Source organism: Euprymna scolopes, chromosome 14 (genome assembly GCF_053919585.1).
Source record: "Euprymna scolopes isolate OS-2025 chromosome 14, ASM5391958v1, whole genome shotgun sequence".
Classification (NCBI taxonomy): Eukaryota; Metazoa; Mollusca; class Cephalopoda; order Sepiida; family Sepiolidae; genus Euprymna; species Euprymna scolopes.
This window is the reverse complement of record NC_136495.1, coordinates 32,818,028-32,837,573: the sequence shown is the minus strand read 5'-3', so window position 1 is coordinate 32,837,573 and position 19,546 is coordinate 32,818,028. Positions and strand designations below refer to the sequence as shown.

The window sequence follows — 19,546 nt, the reverse complement described above, 5'->3', positions numbered from 1 at the left end:
ACTCACTCCCGAAATAAATAAAATTCTATTTTTCCTTTAGTATATTTTGTATTCATAATGTTTGCATTATACATTTTTCCTTTACACGTACTATATATATATATATATATATATATATATATATATATATATATATATATATATTATAATGGTTTACTGTACCGTACCTTGTATATATTTTTATTTATAATGTTATATACTGTACTTTATTTTTTTACTAATTTTTAGTATGCACAGTACAGTATTGTATACAGTACTGTATTGTAAAAATTGTTGCTTTGGCCCTGCAATACGGCAATTTCACCTTACGATCCCAACTCTGGAACGGATTAATGCCGTATTCCGGGATTCTACTATATATATATATATATATATATATATATATATATATATATATATATATATATAGTAAGTAAGTAAGTAAGTTATTTACACTTACTACCTAGCTCTACATACGTATTGAGCATGTTGAAGAAATATTTAAAGTTTACGCATAAATTTATATTTTCGTATATTAATTTATGTGACTAAACGAAGTAGTTATATATATATATATATGTGTGTGTGTGTGTGTGTGTGTGTGTGTGTGTGTGTGTGTGTGTGTGTGTGTGTGTGTGTGTGTGTGTGTGTGTGTGTGTGTGAATGGAAATGTATAAAAAAGAATGCGAAAAGTATAAAAGCTTATGAATTTTCTTTATTCGTTTTCAATTGGTGACGTGCAGGAATAAAAAATACTATTATGAAAAAAAAATTAAAAACTTTTTTTACAGGTACATAATTTTCGACCGATCCTTCAGTCTTCATCAATATATGTATGCATTCAAATATCTTTTCAGGGGTAAACAATTTATAATAGGTATATACAGACCAGACCAAATTTATTAATCATGATGAATTAAAAAATAAAAGGGGAAAGGCTAGCTGCCGGTTTCGCACCTCGCACAACAGAGCTAAAAGCAAGGTGAATAACGATGGTAAGAAATATTTATGAGATATGACGGAAAGAATCAGATAGAAGCGATATTAAGTCCTAAAAGACTTTTTCTTTGTTTGCAAAGAAAAGATCTCAAGGATGTAATAGTTTATAAAATTTCCAGGTGATAGGGAGAGAGTGGTGTGCTCAAAACGGAGAGCAATTCAACACAGGTTGTTATTTATTAAGTATTCACAAATGGCTGAACCATCGGTATGATGCAAAACATATGAGGGTGCATAATTTTCTTGAATGGGACGTGTTGTTTGATACGAGAATCCAAAGTTAGTGATGTCAGCCTGCCATAGTGCATTCCACAACTACATTTAAATAAATAAACAACAGAATTATTATGATCAAGGAGGACATCTTTTCAGATAGACGACAGCATAGGTATTGTGATAAAACGACACAAAGACTCGACGCAAAATAACACTGTTGAACAGCTAGTGAAAGGTTGGCGAAGGTAAACAAGACATCAGTCTACAGAAGACACTTTTTCTATAGTAGATTTGACGATATCCAAATGATAACCATCTACAGAAGACAAATTGTTACACAGGATCTAAGTGATGAAGTTAATCTCGTCATTCAGACTTATCTGGTTTGAACAAATCGTTAGGGCCCAATGTGTAAGGGTCCTAATTAAATTAATTTTTCGTTTTGGGGGACAAAAAGAGTCCCTGCGAGAATAAAACCCCGAAAATGTATGCTTACGATAAACAGAAGTGAAAATTCTCAGAGATGCCTTAGAAACAAGCACATCCAAAAATGGAAGACTAGAATTAACTTCTTTGTTAACCGCAAACCTAAGAACTGGATGAATATTATTAAGGGCTGCAAAAAAAAAAGCGTCTGCTTTCGTTTTATTGTTGAACAAAAAAAAAGTAGTATAGAAACATTAATTCACTAATTTCACCAAACAGATAGGACTAGGTTTTAAAGGTGTTTTACTAGAATGTTTATACTTTGGCCCAGTAATTAGAAAATCAATCCTATTTTTTTTAATTTGTAAACGGAAAAAAGCATACGTTTATCAAATAAGAAACTCGATAAAAGCGAATTTAAATTAATAAAGCATCTCTACAGAAGCCTTAGCAAAAATAGAATAATTGGAAAAAAAAACATTAGAATCAAGTATAACGAAAACTGCACACTCTAATTTTCAAACGAAATTAACTAAAATATTTTGTTTTAAAAAAATTAAACGCCTAAATTTTGGCTGGTTTGTTCAGATTATTTCCAATGTTTGTATATATATATATATATATATATATATATATATATATATATATATATAGAATCGTTACATCCTACACTGATGATTCCCGAAAGGATGAAACATTAGTGTCTGTACGTATTTAATAAATATTATCGTAAATAATTATATATATATATGTGTGTGTGTGTGTGTGTGCGTGTGTGTGGATATATATATATATATATATATATATAGGCGGCAAAAAGAAAATCTTCACTTGTAATTTTTTCAAAAACTGAGAATTTAAGCTAAATTTTATATAACTGTTTAAACAAACTATACCTCATTTGATTCGCCTTTTATTCCTCTATAATTTTACCTGTTCATATTTGACTTTTACTTGAAATATTCTAGTGTTCACGTCAATTTAAAAAAAATAACTGCAAATTGAAGAGGCAAAAAGAAAGTCTGCACAGTGGAAAATTGTTATTTAAATGTAACTTAGTTCTGTTTAATTTCGTTTAGTTTCGCAACAAACATTAGTTTTGCAACAAAACATTTCCTGTCAGTTGAACAAAATACCACAGAAATGCTTCCCGGTCAACTACAACATGGTCATTTTCAAGTGCAATCCTCGAACCGTGTGGCCAAATAATTAAATCATATTCATTTCAGAGATTGTTTTAGATGTTGAGAATGTTTTTTTCTTAGTTACGTCTATTATGGAAGTTTTTATCCAGAATTTTATAAAATTCTTTTGGTTAATTATTTTTATGTGTACAATGTAAGGCGGACTAAACCATGCGCAATTTTCACATCTCTATTTCTTTTCTCTTTATTTTTTATATTATTCTTTTGGATCACTTATTTCATCCAATTTTCTTCGTCTGACGATTTTATAAACTCTTTTCATCGAGTGGCTTTTGCTCTTGGTGAATAGTGACTTATTTATTTAGTTAGTTAGTTTTCCTTGAAAGCAACTTAAAAATGGCGGAACGGTCGGCCGATAGCAAACAAATCTCTCGCTGAGACGCATGGATGCAAAGGAAAAAAAGAAAAAGAAGGAAAATAAACAAAGAACTTGTTTAGCGCTAATCTATTTTAAGCGACGGTGGAAACGGGTGGGCGTGGATGGAAGAAAGAGAAACGAGAAAGAGAGAAAGAAGGGAGAGCGTCTAATCGCACAAGTCATTATGTCATCGTTTTATTTTTATTTAAATCTTACTACAAATCTTAATTCATCTAACATGTTTTCCGTTTAACACCTAAAAAATACAGACGCTAGTAAACACACGAATACATGCATATCCACATGCATATATATATATATATATATATATATATATATATTACTTTCAGACGGTCATCCTCTCATATATGTGTGTGTGTGTGTGTGTGTGTGTGTGTGTGTGTGTGCTACATGCGTGTGTAATCATGTTTATCTGAAGTATTTACGATCAACCATTGAGACTAACAGTGTAGAAGAAAGAACCCTTGACTATAAATGTAAACACAAAAGTATACATGTCCCCCAGGTATACACACACGAACGTGTATATATAATTCAAATATATATATATATATATATATATATATATATATAACTTTACTCTAGGATTCTTCAGGCTTATGCGTATAAGCCTGACGAATCCTATAGTGGATGAAACGCGGAATATTCAGTGTAACTTAATCGCCATATACATTTTATAAATTATTAACTTGCTCTACCTACGTATTGAGCACTTTTGAAGTAAATACTTAAAGTTTACGCATAAATCTATAATTTCGTATATTAATATTATGTGAGTAAATTAAGCAGTTATATACATATATATATATATATATATGTATATATATATATATATATATATATATATATATATATATATATATATATAAAGTTTGGGGTTCGGTTTCGATTCAAGCTGATGAGCCCAAGTCATATGGATATATTTTTTATTTTTTAAATCGCAACTTAATAATATATAAAAATCGATGGAACATTAACTCTGTAATAATACATACGAAATCTGCAAGAATTAAAATATCATATGGGAGCCTATATTACGATACTTTGCAGAGTGTTTGTGTTAGCTTAGATAAATACTTTTGCAGTTTTAACAAAATAGCTGCAATAATATCAGAGCGTCTCCATTTACACTGAACATCTACAGAATGCCAACATCAATATATTACATATGAATGAGTCCCCTGTGGAATTTCCAAAGGTCCCGCTAGTTATTATTATTATTATTATTATTATTATTATTATTATTATTATTATTTACACACTAGGAGTTTTCACATAGGTCATCTTCATAGAGATGGCTCATTGATAACAGCCAGTCTTAGTGACAACAAGGCTCTCTTCACAATTTCGATAACTTTGCAAACGAATATGCTTCATCGTAACAGTCGCTTGCGACGGAGTTCTTACTGGCAATAGCCATTGGTCATCACTGGAATTTGGGTGGCAATAATCCTTCGCAAAATCCCATTCTCCTTCGGGCTCGTCCAGTCGAAATCTGGTTAATGCTTTCTCTCCTCTGTCTTTCCATCCTTCCTGATCTTTCTCGACAATTTGGTGTGATGCCAGTCGATGCCGACACTAAAAATTTTCTTTCATTTTTTGCTGAGGGTACATGACTTATAATTTGCGGTTTTAGTTTTCTTCGTTTCGTGCGGTCTTCCTCTATCTTTTTGTTTTGCTTCTGTTGCAGTTTTCATATGACCGGCCTCAGACTTTGAAGCTCATATGAGTTAGTCTCCACATTTGAGGATTTCTGACGTAATTTATTGGTTAACCGTCGGCATAGACAACTAGATACCCTCCAAGAAATTCCAAAGCATCCGAACAGCCAGCCGTGGTACACCGTCTGAATGTGCTACTGCTGTTGATCATAGAAACCACTATTTAATTGCATTAAACGCAATATATGTTTTGAAACTAAGATCACTTTTAGGTATGTCATCAATCACTGGAATGAGTGTCATATGCTCAGTCCAGCAAGTACCCAAGTAGAAGAACAAAGACTTGGCGTTCTTGAGTTTTAGCAAACAACAAACAAGGTCCTGAAACAGTACTGTATGTGGATGGCAATTAAATACTCCCCTCTTTGGGTTGAGCACTTTGTAAATATATTTTCACCCGACGCGCATCCTCTATCCAGACCATTATCAGCGGATCTGAAGTGATTTCCTCAACATCTGAAAAAGTCAAAGTCTTTGCTAAGAACTTTGCATCACACTCTACTCGATGAGATTTGGGCCACCTACCTCCCGAATTTCCTCAAAAGACCTAAAATAATCTGAACAACATCCACATATCTGTTCGAGACGTTGCTACACTTGTCAAGAACTTTGATGCTAACAAAGCAACTGGTCCTGAAAATATTCCAGTAATAGTACTCAAAAAGATGCAGTCGAAACTAGTACCCATTTTTGCAAAGCTTTGCAATCGATGCCTAAAAGATAAATATTTCCAAACACCTTGGAAAACCTCGTTAGTTAGGCCAGTATTAAAAATACTAGAGATCGGAATTCTGCATATCAGTTCAAACCAATTAGTCTTCTGGTTGCCATCATTAAGTTGCTTGAATCCGTGATGAATAGAGAAACTGTCAACCATTTCAGCAAAAACAACTTACTCAGTGACAAGCAATATGGTTTCCGTTCTACAAGATCTACAGCTGATGCACTGGCTACAATTTCACATAGGATCAATGAATCTATCGATGGGAGTGTTCTCGCTAGAGCAATAGCTCTCAACATATAAAGAATATTTGATAGGGTTTGTATGTAAAGGTCTACTTAACAAGATCTTCAACTATGGAATATCTGTAAATATCTTTCGAATCGTGTCATCGAATCTTTTCTCTTCGATAGATTTTAATAAGTAGTTGTCGATGGACAGAAACTCTCTTCCTTATCTTCATCAATGCTCTTCCAAATCACATTCTAAATTCATTCATCGACACATACGCAGACAACACTACCATCTATGGAAACACTTCAAATGCTAGTAATGACAAAGATCTATCTGGGTTTCTCTCCTCCAACCTTAAATACGTGCTACAATGGGGCAAAAGGTGACTCGTTAATTTTAACGCATCTAAAACCAAGCTTCTACATGTTTAACGCTCTGATCGCCCTACCACTATTAATATGAATGAATCTTGTCTCAAAGAAACGCCTTGCTTCGACAAACTTCTGCAACTGACCTTCACTCCTAATTTGAAATGGAAACCTTACATCAAATCTGTTGCCAAAGTCGCTGAAAAAGTGGTTGCGTCATTCTACCGCTCCAGGAGATATCTTATTCCGGACACAATTCTCTACCTGCATTAGAGACAATGCGGCATAATTCACATTGACACACCGGTTCGGGTTGGATCCATGAAGTTAAGCAACGTTCAGCCTTGTCAGTACTAAAATGGGTGACCATTTAGGAATCCCAGGTGATAGTGAAAGGGGTATAACCAACCACTACCACTGGAGATGCCCGTGATACAACTCGCCACCTCTTAATTATATTGTTTAACAGAAAAAGAAGAGTTCTTTTTTTTTATGTTTCTACATTTCTGATTATTTTATGTGCATAAGAATATTATTTCCACGATCCTTTATTACTTTCTTACCTATATTTCTCTTAGTCTATCCGTCTGTTTGTCCGTTCCACCTTTCCTCGGAAACTACTGGGTGGATATGACTAAAATGTTGTATTAACTTGTTGTGATAGTCTGCAACGAACTAAGTATTATGGTATCTGTTCCATGCACACTCAGGGATTAATATGGATTAGTCAACACAATATAATTACTTTGGACGTTTTCTCATAAACTACTGTGTCGATCTAACTGAAATTTTGTAAGGACATTTGTTACGATAAGGTGCAGCGAAATGTGTTGTATGGTATCCGTTCGTCGCACAGTTAGAGATTGATACGGATTAAAAGGGATTAGTACTTAATGCAAAAAAGAGCATAAATTTAACCATATTCAACCAACAATTTGGTATAAACAATTTGGTATTAACGGGCTAAAATGTTTAGTGAATATTTATAGTTCTAATTTGAGGAGAAATTTAGTTGAGTGATTTATATACGTGAGTTGTTGATTGTCTTGGTGAAAATATTAACATTGCTTACAATGGTTTGTGCTATTAGAGGAGTGTTGATATTTCAACTGGAGCCAATGGGTCGCAAAGTTATGCTTTATCTTTGGGTTTCTGTACAATGATTGTCGATGGAGAATTTCCATGTCTTTTTATTGTTCTTTACTTGTTTTTAAAGCACACGTTGAACATTTGAATATCTTCGTTGATGGTAATTAAATTAGTTATTTCATGACTCTTTTAACGTCTACAAGTGTGTTTATTTTTGTACTGCGTGTTGTTGTTTTACGCATATTGACCGTGCAACTGCTCTTGTCAGCGGGGGATATATTAATATATAAATTTGTGGGATAGGTTTATGAATGCCTCTGTGTGTCTCGCTATTTTCTCATATTATGCTTTTCTGTCTTTCTTTTTTCTTTAAACAAAATAATAATCACCACTTATCAGAGCCAAAGGTCAATTGAGAATAAGCGTTAACTAAAGGAAATTGTTGTCAGAATGTAGTGCAAATATTGTAAGGGAGGTTTATGATAGAAATCTGTTGACATGTAGGTTAAAAATGATCAAAGTTATAATCTGCGGGAAATCAATCCTGTAACAATGTGTTACACAGATGCAAAGCACCTGTTCCTGGGAATTCCGCCTGATATAAGACACACGGGGAAAAAAAGGAATTTCTTCCGTTATGGTAGCGAAACAAGATCAAAGTAACAGCCACTTTTCTACCTTTGAACTATGCGCTTCGGATCAGAAGAAAGAAAATCAACGAGAGCTTATCAATGATGCTCTTCGAGAAGTTGCCATAGACAGTTGTGTCGTCTGCATTGAAATCAACTATCATGTAAGAACATGATTTGAAAAATCTTTAATGAAGAGTAGGAAGAGGATTGGTTTGAGTATTCTGTTTTACAGCATATCAACTAATCAATGCTTGATGGACTTTAGGTGGGGAAGCCGGTATTTCACAGAGCTTATAAACTTTTTTTTAACTAAACAATATATACTGAACACAAAATATCAGAAATTGATTTGATTTTCATTAAATTTTAGTATTTAGTAATTAATTAATGAAATTATTTAAAATTATTAATTAAAGAAATCTCCCCTACAGATAATTCAGGGCGCTCTTTCAAGATTAGTAACATATTTTTGCTGCGTTCTGATTGGCTGATATCGCCCACATTCGTGGAATATGCGAACATTATATCCGAACTTAAACAAACACAACGACTCTTACTCTTCCTTACTTACAAAAAATATAAATCTAAAATTACAATAATCCTGTTATTACTAAAAAATATTACTCTAACGAAATATTTACACATATATCACGTTTTTAATCTTCGCTCTAAACAATCTAACGTTTACTATAATTTCATATCCTCTTAAACAAATACATTAATAGTAAATGAATGTTAATATACAACAATCGTTTTATTGATAGAAAACTGTTTTTGATCAGCTTATCGTCTTAATTTCAAACACGCAATACGTTTTATTCTTCTTATAGTTGAAACGCAGTGGTCACCTTTCCAAAGAAATAATATACTTAATATGCAAATTAAACTAGAAAATAGAAAAATTTAAACAATTAGTATTTGAAGCTCTCAAGACATATCCCTTTTTTTATTTACAGTTTAGATTGTTAGGACTAGACTATTACTTATATATATATATATATATATATATATATATATATATATATATATATATATATATATATATATATATATATAATAAAAATTTCAATTAAATTTACCAAAATGATCCAAGATGGTAAAACTAAAGTATATGATAAAAAAAAATTACACTTTGTTCTCGGCAACCGTGTTAAAGGCATATCTATTTTTCTTTTATTATTATTGGAATTTTCCCCCTTTTCCTTGTACATATTTGTGAATTATTCTCCGGATTTCGGTCTTTTGGATTATTTTGGACCATCTTCCAATTACGCGATTTCCTTGGATTTTACTTGTGCGAATGGAAAATTAAATTAACTTTCTTGGACTTACATTTTTGAATTTTACCATCATTGGATACCTTACCTTTCACCTGACTATCCATTTACGTGAAATCACCTTTTTCTTCGCCTTATTCCCTCTGCTTCACTTTTTGTTATCAAGTAAGATCTTTTACTTACTTGCAGTTTCATCAAATACTTTTGTATGCAAAATCCGATCTCGCATTTTGCTAATTCCTACCCTCTGATGAGAAAGAAAGTATTTCTTCGAAACTCCGCAGATTAAGGACTATCTACTTATTAAGCGTTTCCTTTTTAGATTAAATATGTTTTTAACGCTTTTTCAAAGTGTTTTTTACATGTTTAATTAACTATTTGATCTTATTTATATATATATATATATATATATATATATATATATATATATATATATATATATAACTACTTCATTTATTCGCATAATTTAATATACGAAAGTATAGATTTATGCGTAAACTTTAAGTATTTACTTCAAAAGTGCTCAATACGTAGGTAGAGCTAGTTAGTAATTTATAAAATATATATGGCGATTAAGCTACACTGAATATTCTGCGTTTCATCCAACTATAGGATTCGTCAGGCTTATACCTGAGGTTCTCCACGGTCCCATACTTCTCGAAAGGAGAGCGGCCACCTAAAACCACTAACCTAGTTCTAAAACAGATCCTTTGTTTGATAAAATGCATGCCCATTGGCGGGTGGAAGGGGCGCGGTTGATACTAGAAAGCTGATTGGCCAACTAGTAATCCTCAACATATATAAAAACAAGAAGCAACGACAGAATTCGCGCATAAGCCTGACGAATCCTATAGTTGGATGAAACGCAGAATATTCAGTGTAGCTTAATCGCCATATATATTTTATAAATTACTATATATATATATATATATATATATATATATATATATATATATATATATATATATATATATATACATATATATACCTCTAGGTATCTATAAAAGTGAGAATGTGTGTGAGGACAATTCTCAACCCATATAATTAACAAATTTTTAATCTACAGACTTTCAATTTGGTATATAGGTTATTCAGACATGTGGAAATCTTTTTTAATACGTTTTCATCTCTTTCGGCCAATCTCGGGACAGATTTCAGGTGTGAGAACTTGCTCCGTCCTGCTGGAACCAGAACTTGCTCATGAGCGACGGGTAGATGATCTGGAGCTCACTCTTGAAGGTTTTGAGGATCTCCACATACCGCTTCTTGGTGACTGTCACTGCTGCGCCAGATTCTTCGATGAAGATTGGTCCTATGATGCCTCTGGCCGAGATTGTAACCCACACTGAGCACTTGGGAGAGTGCATGGGGCTTGGTGGCTACTTCATTGGGTCTGGAGGACCCCCAGAAGACATTTTTCTTGAAGTTCGCCTTTCCATCAAGATGGAAGTGGGCTTCATCTGAGGTCCAAAGAAGGTTAAAGAAACTTGGTGTCTCCTCGATCTTCTCGAGTATCTTGACTGCCATAGCCCTCCTCTGCTTTTTGTATGAGGCTGTAAGGATCTGCAGCGTCTGTATTCTGTATGGGTAAGCCCTGATATCGTTCACCAGCACTCTCCTGCAAGTCTCACGGGACATACCGAGGGACTGACTTAGCTTACGCACAGAGCGTTTCGAACTCTTCTGGAGAGACTCGGCTGTTCGCTTCTTGGGACGTCCCGAGTGGCTTGGGCGGTTCTCTCTGGCAGCGTTGAGGTTCTCCACGGTCCCATACTTCTCGAAGTGGTCCATCCAGTTCTGAATTCTGCTTTTGGATGGAGCCTTTTCACATTCGAACTGACGCATGAAACTGTTCTGGATTTTCTTAAACGAGCCTGTCTTGTAATAAAATTTAACACAGTGTATTCTTTGTCCCAGCTCCCACTGGGGTCTTGGTGTACTCACGGTCGTTGATTCTGCCATGTCCTGTAAAATAAGGTCAATCAGTGAATAAATAATTGAGATATCACATAAAGTGTACATGGGGCCCGTTTTTTGGGGTCACCCTGTATATTTCTGAAGAAATATATTTTCTTATAATATATATCAATCCTCATTTAAGCAGCTCAATGTAATTACAGAGCAATATAGAGAATAAATGACAAAAAGTTATATTCTAAAATTCATGATGTTGACCATCTTCTAATTTATTCCTTTAAATCACTTGACTTATACAATTCTTGACAGTATCTGTTTCGTAGTGCAAAATCAATCACTTAATGTTTATATCAATCAGTGAACCTATTATGCCCTTAGCTCATCAGAAGAAATAGCAACAATCAATCCGTCAAAAGGAACTGAAATGTGATTTGACATGATTAAAATCCGAAAATTGCAAGAGAAGCTGCAAATACCTTTTCATTTTTCCATTACGCCATATTGAATTTTTATCAAACAAAGTCATTAACCCCAACTATTCGTACCAACAATTTTAATTAATTTATGAATCTTCTCTCAAAATGGTCTGTTTAATAATTAGCAAATTTATTAATTCTAATTTGTGTATACATACATAAATAACATCAGCGAATTATAAACTATTATATATGTTTGTATACATGAAACTAAACTAAGCTTTAAAAAATGAGTTAAGGGCATAATAGATTAACTGATTGATATAAGAATTGTATAAGTCAAGTGAATTAAAGGAATAAATAATATGTCAACATCATGAATTTTGGAATATAACTTTTTGTCATTTATTCTATATATATATATATATATATATATAGAGAGAGAGAGAGAGAGAGAGAGAGAGAGAAAGAGAGAGAGAGAATAAATGACAAAAAGTTATATTATATTCATGATGTTGACATCTTATTATTTATTCCTTTAATTCACTTTTATATATATATATATATATATATATATATATATATATATATACTGATTCACTTTTCATATATATATATATACTGATTATAAATGTTTTGTTCATAAAAGTTAATCCCATGAGCTTATTGTGTTTATGTAATAGTGTTCAATAATAAATGGAACAATAATTTAGTATATCTCTTTTATTATTTATGCAGATATTATGCATGCACAGTTTATCTTAACCATATTCTATGCTTATCATATGCTTAATTTCATGATACATTAATGATCTTCCAAATCACATCATTATATAATTCATAGACATTTATGCTGATGACACTACTTTCTATGGTAGCACATCTAAAACCGTAAACGACTAAGTTCTCTCCGATTCTCTCTCCGCTAATCTTGAGCAAGTGGTACAATGGAGAAAGAGGTTGCTTGTTATTTTTAAAGCATCTAAAACCAAGCTTCTCTCTTTACATCATTAACGCTCTGATCCCCATCTGGCATCAATTGAAATGAATGGATCTTGTCTTGGGGAGGCCTCATATTTTGACAAGCTTCTTGGCTTAACATTTACTCCTGAGCTGAAATGGAACACATACATTAAATCCGTTTCCAAGGCCGCTGGAAAAATGGTGGGATCCTTCTACTGATCCAGTAGATATCTCATTGCTGATGCAATTCTCTATCTATATAAGAGTCAGGTACGTCCAAGGATGGAGTACTGTTGCCACATCTGGGCAGGAGCTGTTAGAAGGACTTATCCTGCCTTGATGGAGTTCAAAATAGACTTCTTAGCCTCGTAGGAGATGTCCTTTTCTCTTCCCCGCAACCTCTGTCTCACAGAAGAAACGTTGTGAGTTTGTCTCTGCTTTATCGTTATTTTCATGGCAAGTGCTCGGCTGAGCTCCACTCTATGATGCCCCCTCGCTACACTTTCACAAGATACATCCGTCTAAAAGCAGAAAACACTATCAATAATTTCCCCCACTCTTTATTTGTGCCTAAACCTACGTAGATTCCATAAACAAACCTTCTTTCTTATAACTGCATGCTTATAGAATTGTCTTCTGTTATTCTGCTTTCCAGCTGACTACAATATGGTTTTCTTCAAGTTTAACGTAAACAAGTTTTTGATGGGGCGTTCCATAGAAGTTAACAAATTTACCGAATTTCCATTACTAACGATTACTATATTGTCCAATTGTCTACTTTCCACTCTTTAACCCTTATCCTTGAGTGGCCTCTTGGCCTTGATTAATGGTGATGCATTTGTAAAAAAAAAACATAAGTGTCAAGCTACTACGGATCAAATTAAATCCAAATCTCATATATTTGAATTTTCAAATGAGAGCTTAATATGAAGCAATTATTTTATAATAGAACACTTTAAAATTGTTCAATCAGGTAAATTATTTTAAAATCTTTAATTTCAAGCACGTAATATGTTTCATTAACCCATAGTCGGAACTCGCTGATCCCCTTTCCAAAGACATAACATCCTGAATGTTCAAATTAAGGCAATTGATCCTTAAAGTTGTTTTTGCTTGTGATTCATCGCTTATCAACTCCCGAGTTCAAATCTAGGATAGGAATTAATGAGTGAGACAACACCATGAAGATCAGTAATGGTGGAACTTAGAGTAGAGGACGGTTCAATAAGAACTTATATATATTAATAGGTTAGCGTGTGTATTATTTATTTTGTGTGTTACACTTACATCCGAGTGACTGTCGTTTAATTGTTATGGACGTCCATTTCTTGTAATATATAATCGATTATAGCTGATGCCATTCCAGTAATCTATTTCTTTTTTTATAAATAATTTTTCGATTATAGCTGAATGAACTCATTTTTTAATTTATATATATATATATATATATATATATATATATATATATATATATATATATATATATATATATATATATTAATAAGTTTTGGTTTTGATTTCGATTCAGGCAGATTCACCCACAGTCATATCGATAGAACATTAACTCTATAATACGAATCTTAAAGAATTAAAATATCATATTTAAGCGTACTTTACGATCGGGCTACGCCGGGCGTCGCTGCTAGCTTAGATAAATACTTTTGCATTTTTAACAAAAGAGCTACAATAATATCAGGGTGTCTCCATTTATGCTGAGCATATACAGAATGCGAACATCACTATATTACATATGAATGAGTCCCCTGTGGAATTTCCACAGGTCCCGCTAGTTTACATTAGACTTTAAAACGATCATGTTATAGCTAAACATACCTTTTAATTATGTTTTTTTTTTGTGTGTGCTTTCTTTTATTTTTTTTACCTTCTTAAAAATAAGTTAAATTTTTTTCTCTGTTTCCTTGCTTTTAGGATGACAGCATCCAACGAGAAGGGATGATCCGATGGGCAGACGGATTTGTGATCGTCTACGCAGTCAATGACCGGGATAGCTTCGAAGAGGCGCGCGATACGAAGCAATTCCTGGACCAGGTGAAGAGGACCAACGTTCAGTGCGTGTTGATTGGAAACAAGACAGACCTCCTTCATGAGCGGAAAGTGACGACGTCTGAAGGGCGTCAGTTGGCCCTCGAGTTGTCGTGCGCCTTCGTCGAGACGTCGGCGAGCGACAGCATGCTGGAGATAGCCGAGGCGTTCCAGGATCTACATCGAGACATCCGGCGCCGGAAACAGATGGAAGGGAAGCCGCGACGTCGGAGTTCCGCGCAACAGATGCGTCAAGCCTTTACTAAAATGTTTAAAATTCAAGGTCCGACGTGAGGACGCTCAGCTGGGAAGTAAGACCGGATTAAATATTTGTACGAGTAAAAATCATTTATTGCGTGAAATGATAAAGATGCGAAATATAAAATGGAAAGAAAAGAAAAGAATAAAAGTCAAAAACGCACAGAAAAAAAAACGACGATATAAGAATTTTAAAAATACTTTTGGTGCAAGTTCATAACTTCTCCCGTCATAGAAAAAACAATTTAAAAAAAATCTTCATAGTGTACGCAATCGTGAAGGAAAGAAAATGTCGTACATCAAAAACATCAAATAAATTGATCAAATAATCTTATTAAAAAAAAGAAAAGAAAAGTGTATGACTAAACGACGTTCAACGATCTCTCGACGCGATTTAGTAAACAGTTTAAAGGGCAGAGGAGGAAATAACTCTAAATAATACTAACTTTACTGAAATTTTTTAAAGACATTCGTAAGTTGGGGAGGGATACTAGAAAAAATTAAATTTATCACTGGTTAACAGTTCCTTAAAATAGCTTTTCAGAAATAGAATTTAAATTAAGTATATGCCTATGAATTCTTTTTAGTCGTTTTAAAACGATTTTCTTTATAAAAAATAAAATGACTCGATCAAGATTTCGGTTTATAATATTTTCTTTCCGTCACAATACGTACACCATATATATATATATATATATATATATATATATATATATATATATATATATATATATATATATATATATATATATATATATATATATATTCTTGTAGGGGGATTTATAGACTAGCATCATATTTTAAATCTAATTCTTGTTCGCTTGAATACTTGAAACGATTTTGATCCGGAAAAAAAAAGTACGAATAATTATCGAAAAAATTCAAGCAACAAGATATAAAAACATTCATAACAGCTGAAATTTTTCAAAGAATCGATTTCATTTTTTTTCTTTTTTTTATTAAAATGCAGTTTAAGATTATCGGTTTCGGTATCGAGATTTCAGTTTTGATATCGGCTTAAATTTTTTATTTTTTTATCCTTTAATACAGCCATGTTTTATCATGTAAGTGCTTCACTTCTAGAACTTAAACAAGGGCAGATAATCAACTAAGAAAACATTTCATCCCATTAAGATAATCTTTACATGCACAACTATTGTCGTTGATGGGATTAGCCTTTGTTCTAAACTAAACCAAGAACGCTGATATTTAACCAGGCATTAAATAAAGGCAAGCTGATGTGTTTTTAACAGTTATTCTTTAATAAAGATATAAATGATACATTGAAAATCTCCAACTTTGAATCTTTCAATATGGCGTTCAAAACGGCGGTCAAATTTTAGAATAAAAAGACGACATTACAATTGTCATATTTACTGATTGTCCTATCCAGGTGTTATCTACTAGTATATGTAGTTCAAATTGGCTTCTTTTATAATTATGCCGTTGTTATTATTATTTTTTTTATTCTAATCAAAGGTAAGTAACTCTGTATGAACGAATACAGAGTTACGTTCTTTCTATAAAGTGGCTGTATTTGATAATATTTCTACACGGGGTATTTTCTGGAAGGATTGATTCTGCCTACATTTTAAACTTCTTAACAGCAAAACCACAAAAACACTGCGCGAACCAGAATCAAATATTAATTTTCAAAAGAGAGCTATTTATAACAACGAAATGATAAATAGAGTTGATTATACAGGGTGTCCCAAAAGAAGCTGACGGATTTTAAATTTGATTAACTTCCTCAATATTTAAGTTATGCTTACCAATTTTCATATATAGGTAGATGAACCCATCCGTGAGTCTTTGATATATAGTAAGATATCACAGTTTACTTATTATAATTTTATTTACATAACTTAATCTATGGTATGTTTTGCACAAGGTCTAATTTTAATTATGAAAAATGATGTTACTCAAATGTCCACCATTTTCATTTTCACACTCTTGTGCTCTCTACAGGGCATTGTCCAGCATATCACTTGATGTTTCAGGGTTTATAGCGCTAATTTCCTCCTCTATATTGTTTTTAAGGTAATTTATTGTGGCTGGTTTGTTTTCGTATACCCGCTCTTTAAGGTAACCCCAAAGGAAATCTGCATTAGAGATCTGGCGAGCAGGGTAGTTAATTTAGCTCACAGCCACGAGGAATTATTCGGTTGCCGAATATGTCCTGGAGCAGATTTAATGTTTCTCGTGCCGTCTGCGTCTTTGCACCTTCCTGCTGGTCGAGAGAACCCAATTTGACTTGATCTCCTTCTTACCGATGTGGATGGATCCTCGGCCACACTCTCTGCTAATCTCTGACGATTCTCATCACTTTTTGCCATACGGGGTCTACCAAATTTAGGGAGTCACGTACAGATCCTGGCTCATGAAATTGAGCCGCCATGGCTTTTATTGCATTGGGAGTAGGGGAATTTCTTGTGTTGAAGTTTCGTCGAAATTCTCTTGGAGTTTCTGATATGACTTATTCAACCGAAAATACAACTAAATATCCGCTCCTTGGTAGTGTAACGACTCATCATGACCTTGGAACGTTTACTCTAGATGATCTGAAAAAATAAAAGAAAAATATAAAAAAAATTAAGACAATTATGAATTATTTTAACTATTAGCTTCTTTTGGGACAACCTATAGTAGTTTTTCGGTGGTGTATTTTCTAACATGTTTAACTATATTGTTTTTTCTCAATATATTATTATTATTATTATTATTATTATTATTATTATTATTATTATTATTATTAAATTTATATGGATGAAGACGGAGTTACATCATTTTTAAGATGGTGTGCATTTGAAAATATTTCTTATCACAGAAAAAGTTGTTTTTTTTTAAATAAATTTGATCTAATTACATTTTAATATCATCTTGCAACGATCCGCAAGAAAACCTCACGAAACCGAATCACACATTTTTTGTAAGAAAACTATCGATGAAAAAGAAGCAAGTAGACTGGCGTTACTTTGTATATTAGATTAGTTTTCATCGCGTATTTACTCTAAATTTATTTTGCTTTTTTAACTATGTTGCTCATTTCTTTTAACATTATCTGCTTATATTCCAAATAAAGGGAAGTCATTATGTATAGACGAGTACAGAGTTACTTCATTTTCTTTTAGGTCGTGTTCATTTGAAAATAATTTCGATTCACGAAAAATATTTTCGGGAAGGAATTCAAACGTATTGCATTTCATTCTTCTTAACAACGTGCTACAAAGATGCACAAGAAAACTACATGAACTGGAATCAAATTTTGATATCATGGAAACAAAGCTATTGATTAGAAAAAAAAACGATACTTACTTTACTTGACATGCAAGAATATTGCAAGAGTTTTGTTATGGACTTGATCGATAATATTCCAGTTTATAGAGTAAGTTATTTGGAGTTAAACTTATATGTATTGTTACATAACGAAGGTTATAAACTTTAATGGAAAGAATGATTGACGGATTAGGGGTCAACGGATTGACCTTACTAATTAAACGGAAGTTGACGGAATCACGTAGTATCTAGAGATAAAGGAATACCTTTTCTTTCTGTTATATACTCGAGCGGGGCAGACCTGATAAAATGCTGCCCCTCCAAAAAGTACCGTTGGAGTAAGGCGGACGCAGAATTTTAACTAATCAGAGTATATCTATGTTTTCACCATTCCCCATTCTCTCTTTATTTCTCTGTCTATTTATCCACACTATTTGTAACTAATATATTATTTCTTTCGAAATGATCCGCTGTATTCGTCTGAAATTGTTGGGACGATGAAGACGACCTGGGTTATTAACCAGTGAGTATAACACTTCATACATGTTGCATAGACGACATCCTAGCACGAATATTCTGTTATAATTTGAGCATTGTTAATACAATAATCTAAGAGATATCTGAACAATGTTTTCATAATTAAAACAGCAACTTCTGTTCACGTAACACTGTTCACTGAACCGCGAGCAATCGATATTGTTTCTAGATATTAAATGACACCCAAAAGTTGATAAATTGGACTGTAATAATGGCAATTGATTTAAAAGTCTACGGAACACAAGCCTGGACTGACACAGAACATTTATTTGAAACTAGATATTAATTCAATTGCTTGAAAACAAAAACAAATAAACTTCTATAATCATTTCTAAAACAAACTAATAATGATTTGAGTTGATAAATTTAGGTGGATTAACCCGAACCTTTCGCCTCGTCCATTTGTCTAGACACAAAACATGACGTTTCTTTCAGCATACTAGTCTTTTTAAAATGGTGGCGTATGTGCTAAAGGTTTATCTCGTTAATTAGTATCGAAAAAGGACAATGAGGAAACTAAGTTTCCTTTTCGTGAATTAATACCTGCTATCTTGTTTTTACTTTCTACAGCCTCGTAACTCTCGCTTTCCTTTCTTTGTCCTTTAGTCCTCACATTCCATAGTCGCTTTTACTTTTATTTTTATCATCACCGTGACCGGGATCTTGACTGTTAACCTAGACATATTAAAATTAAATAAGTGCTATGTTAGACAATGGTCGATATTTGGACCAAATTTGGTAAAGCGATGTAGATATTAGGTTGGTAAAGCGATGTAGATGCAACACTTCAAAGGTTAGTAATGACCAATATCTTTCTGATTCTCTCTCTTCTAATGTTGAGAACGTGGTACAATGGGGAAAAGGTGGCTCGTTAATTTTAATGCATCGAA

At 33.0% G+C, this 19,546-nt stretch overlaps 1 protein-coding gene across 1 annotated transcript in view; it reads left to right on the top strand.

Moving 5' to 3' along the window:
- LOC145292936 (ras-related and estrogen-regulated growth inhibitor-like) overlaps positions 1–16,133 on the top strand; it is a 382,170-nt gene extending 366,037 nt beyond the window's left edge. The window contains exon 5 of the mRNA XM_080139106.1: positions 14,472–16,133. Within this exon, the coding sequence (XP_079995232.1) occupies positions 14,472–14,879 (408 nt within the window). The 3' untranslated portion in view covers positions 14,880–16,133. The remainder of the gene's footprint in view (positions 1–14,471) is intronic.
- Positions 16,134–19,546: the final 3,413 nt, after the last annotated feature.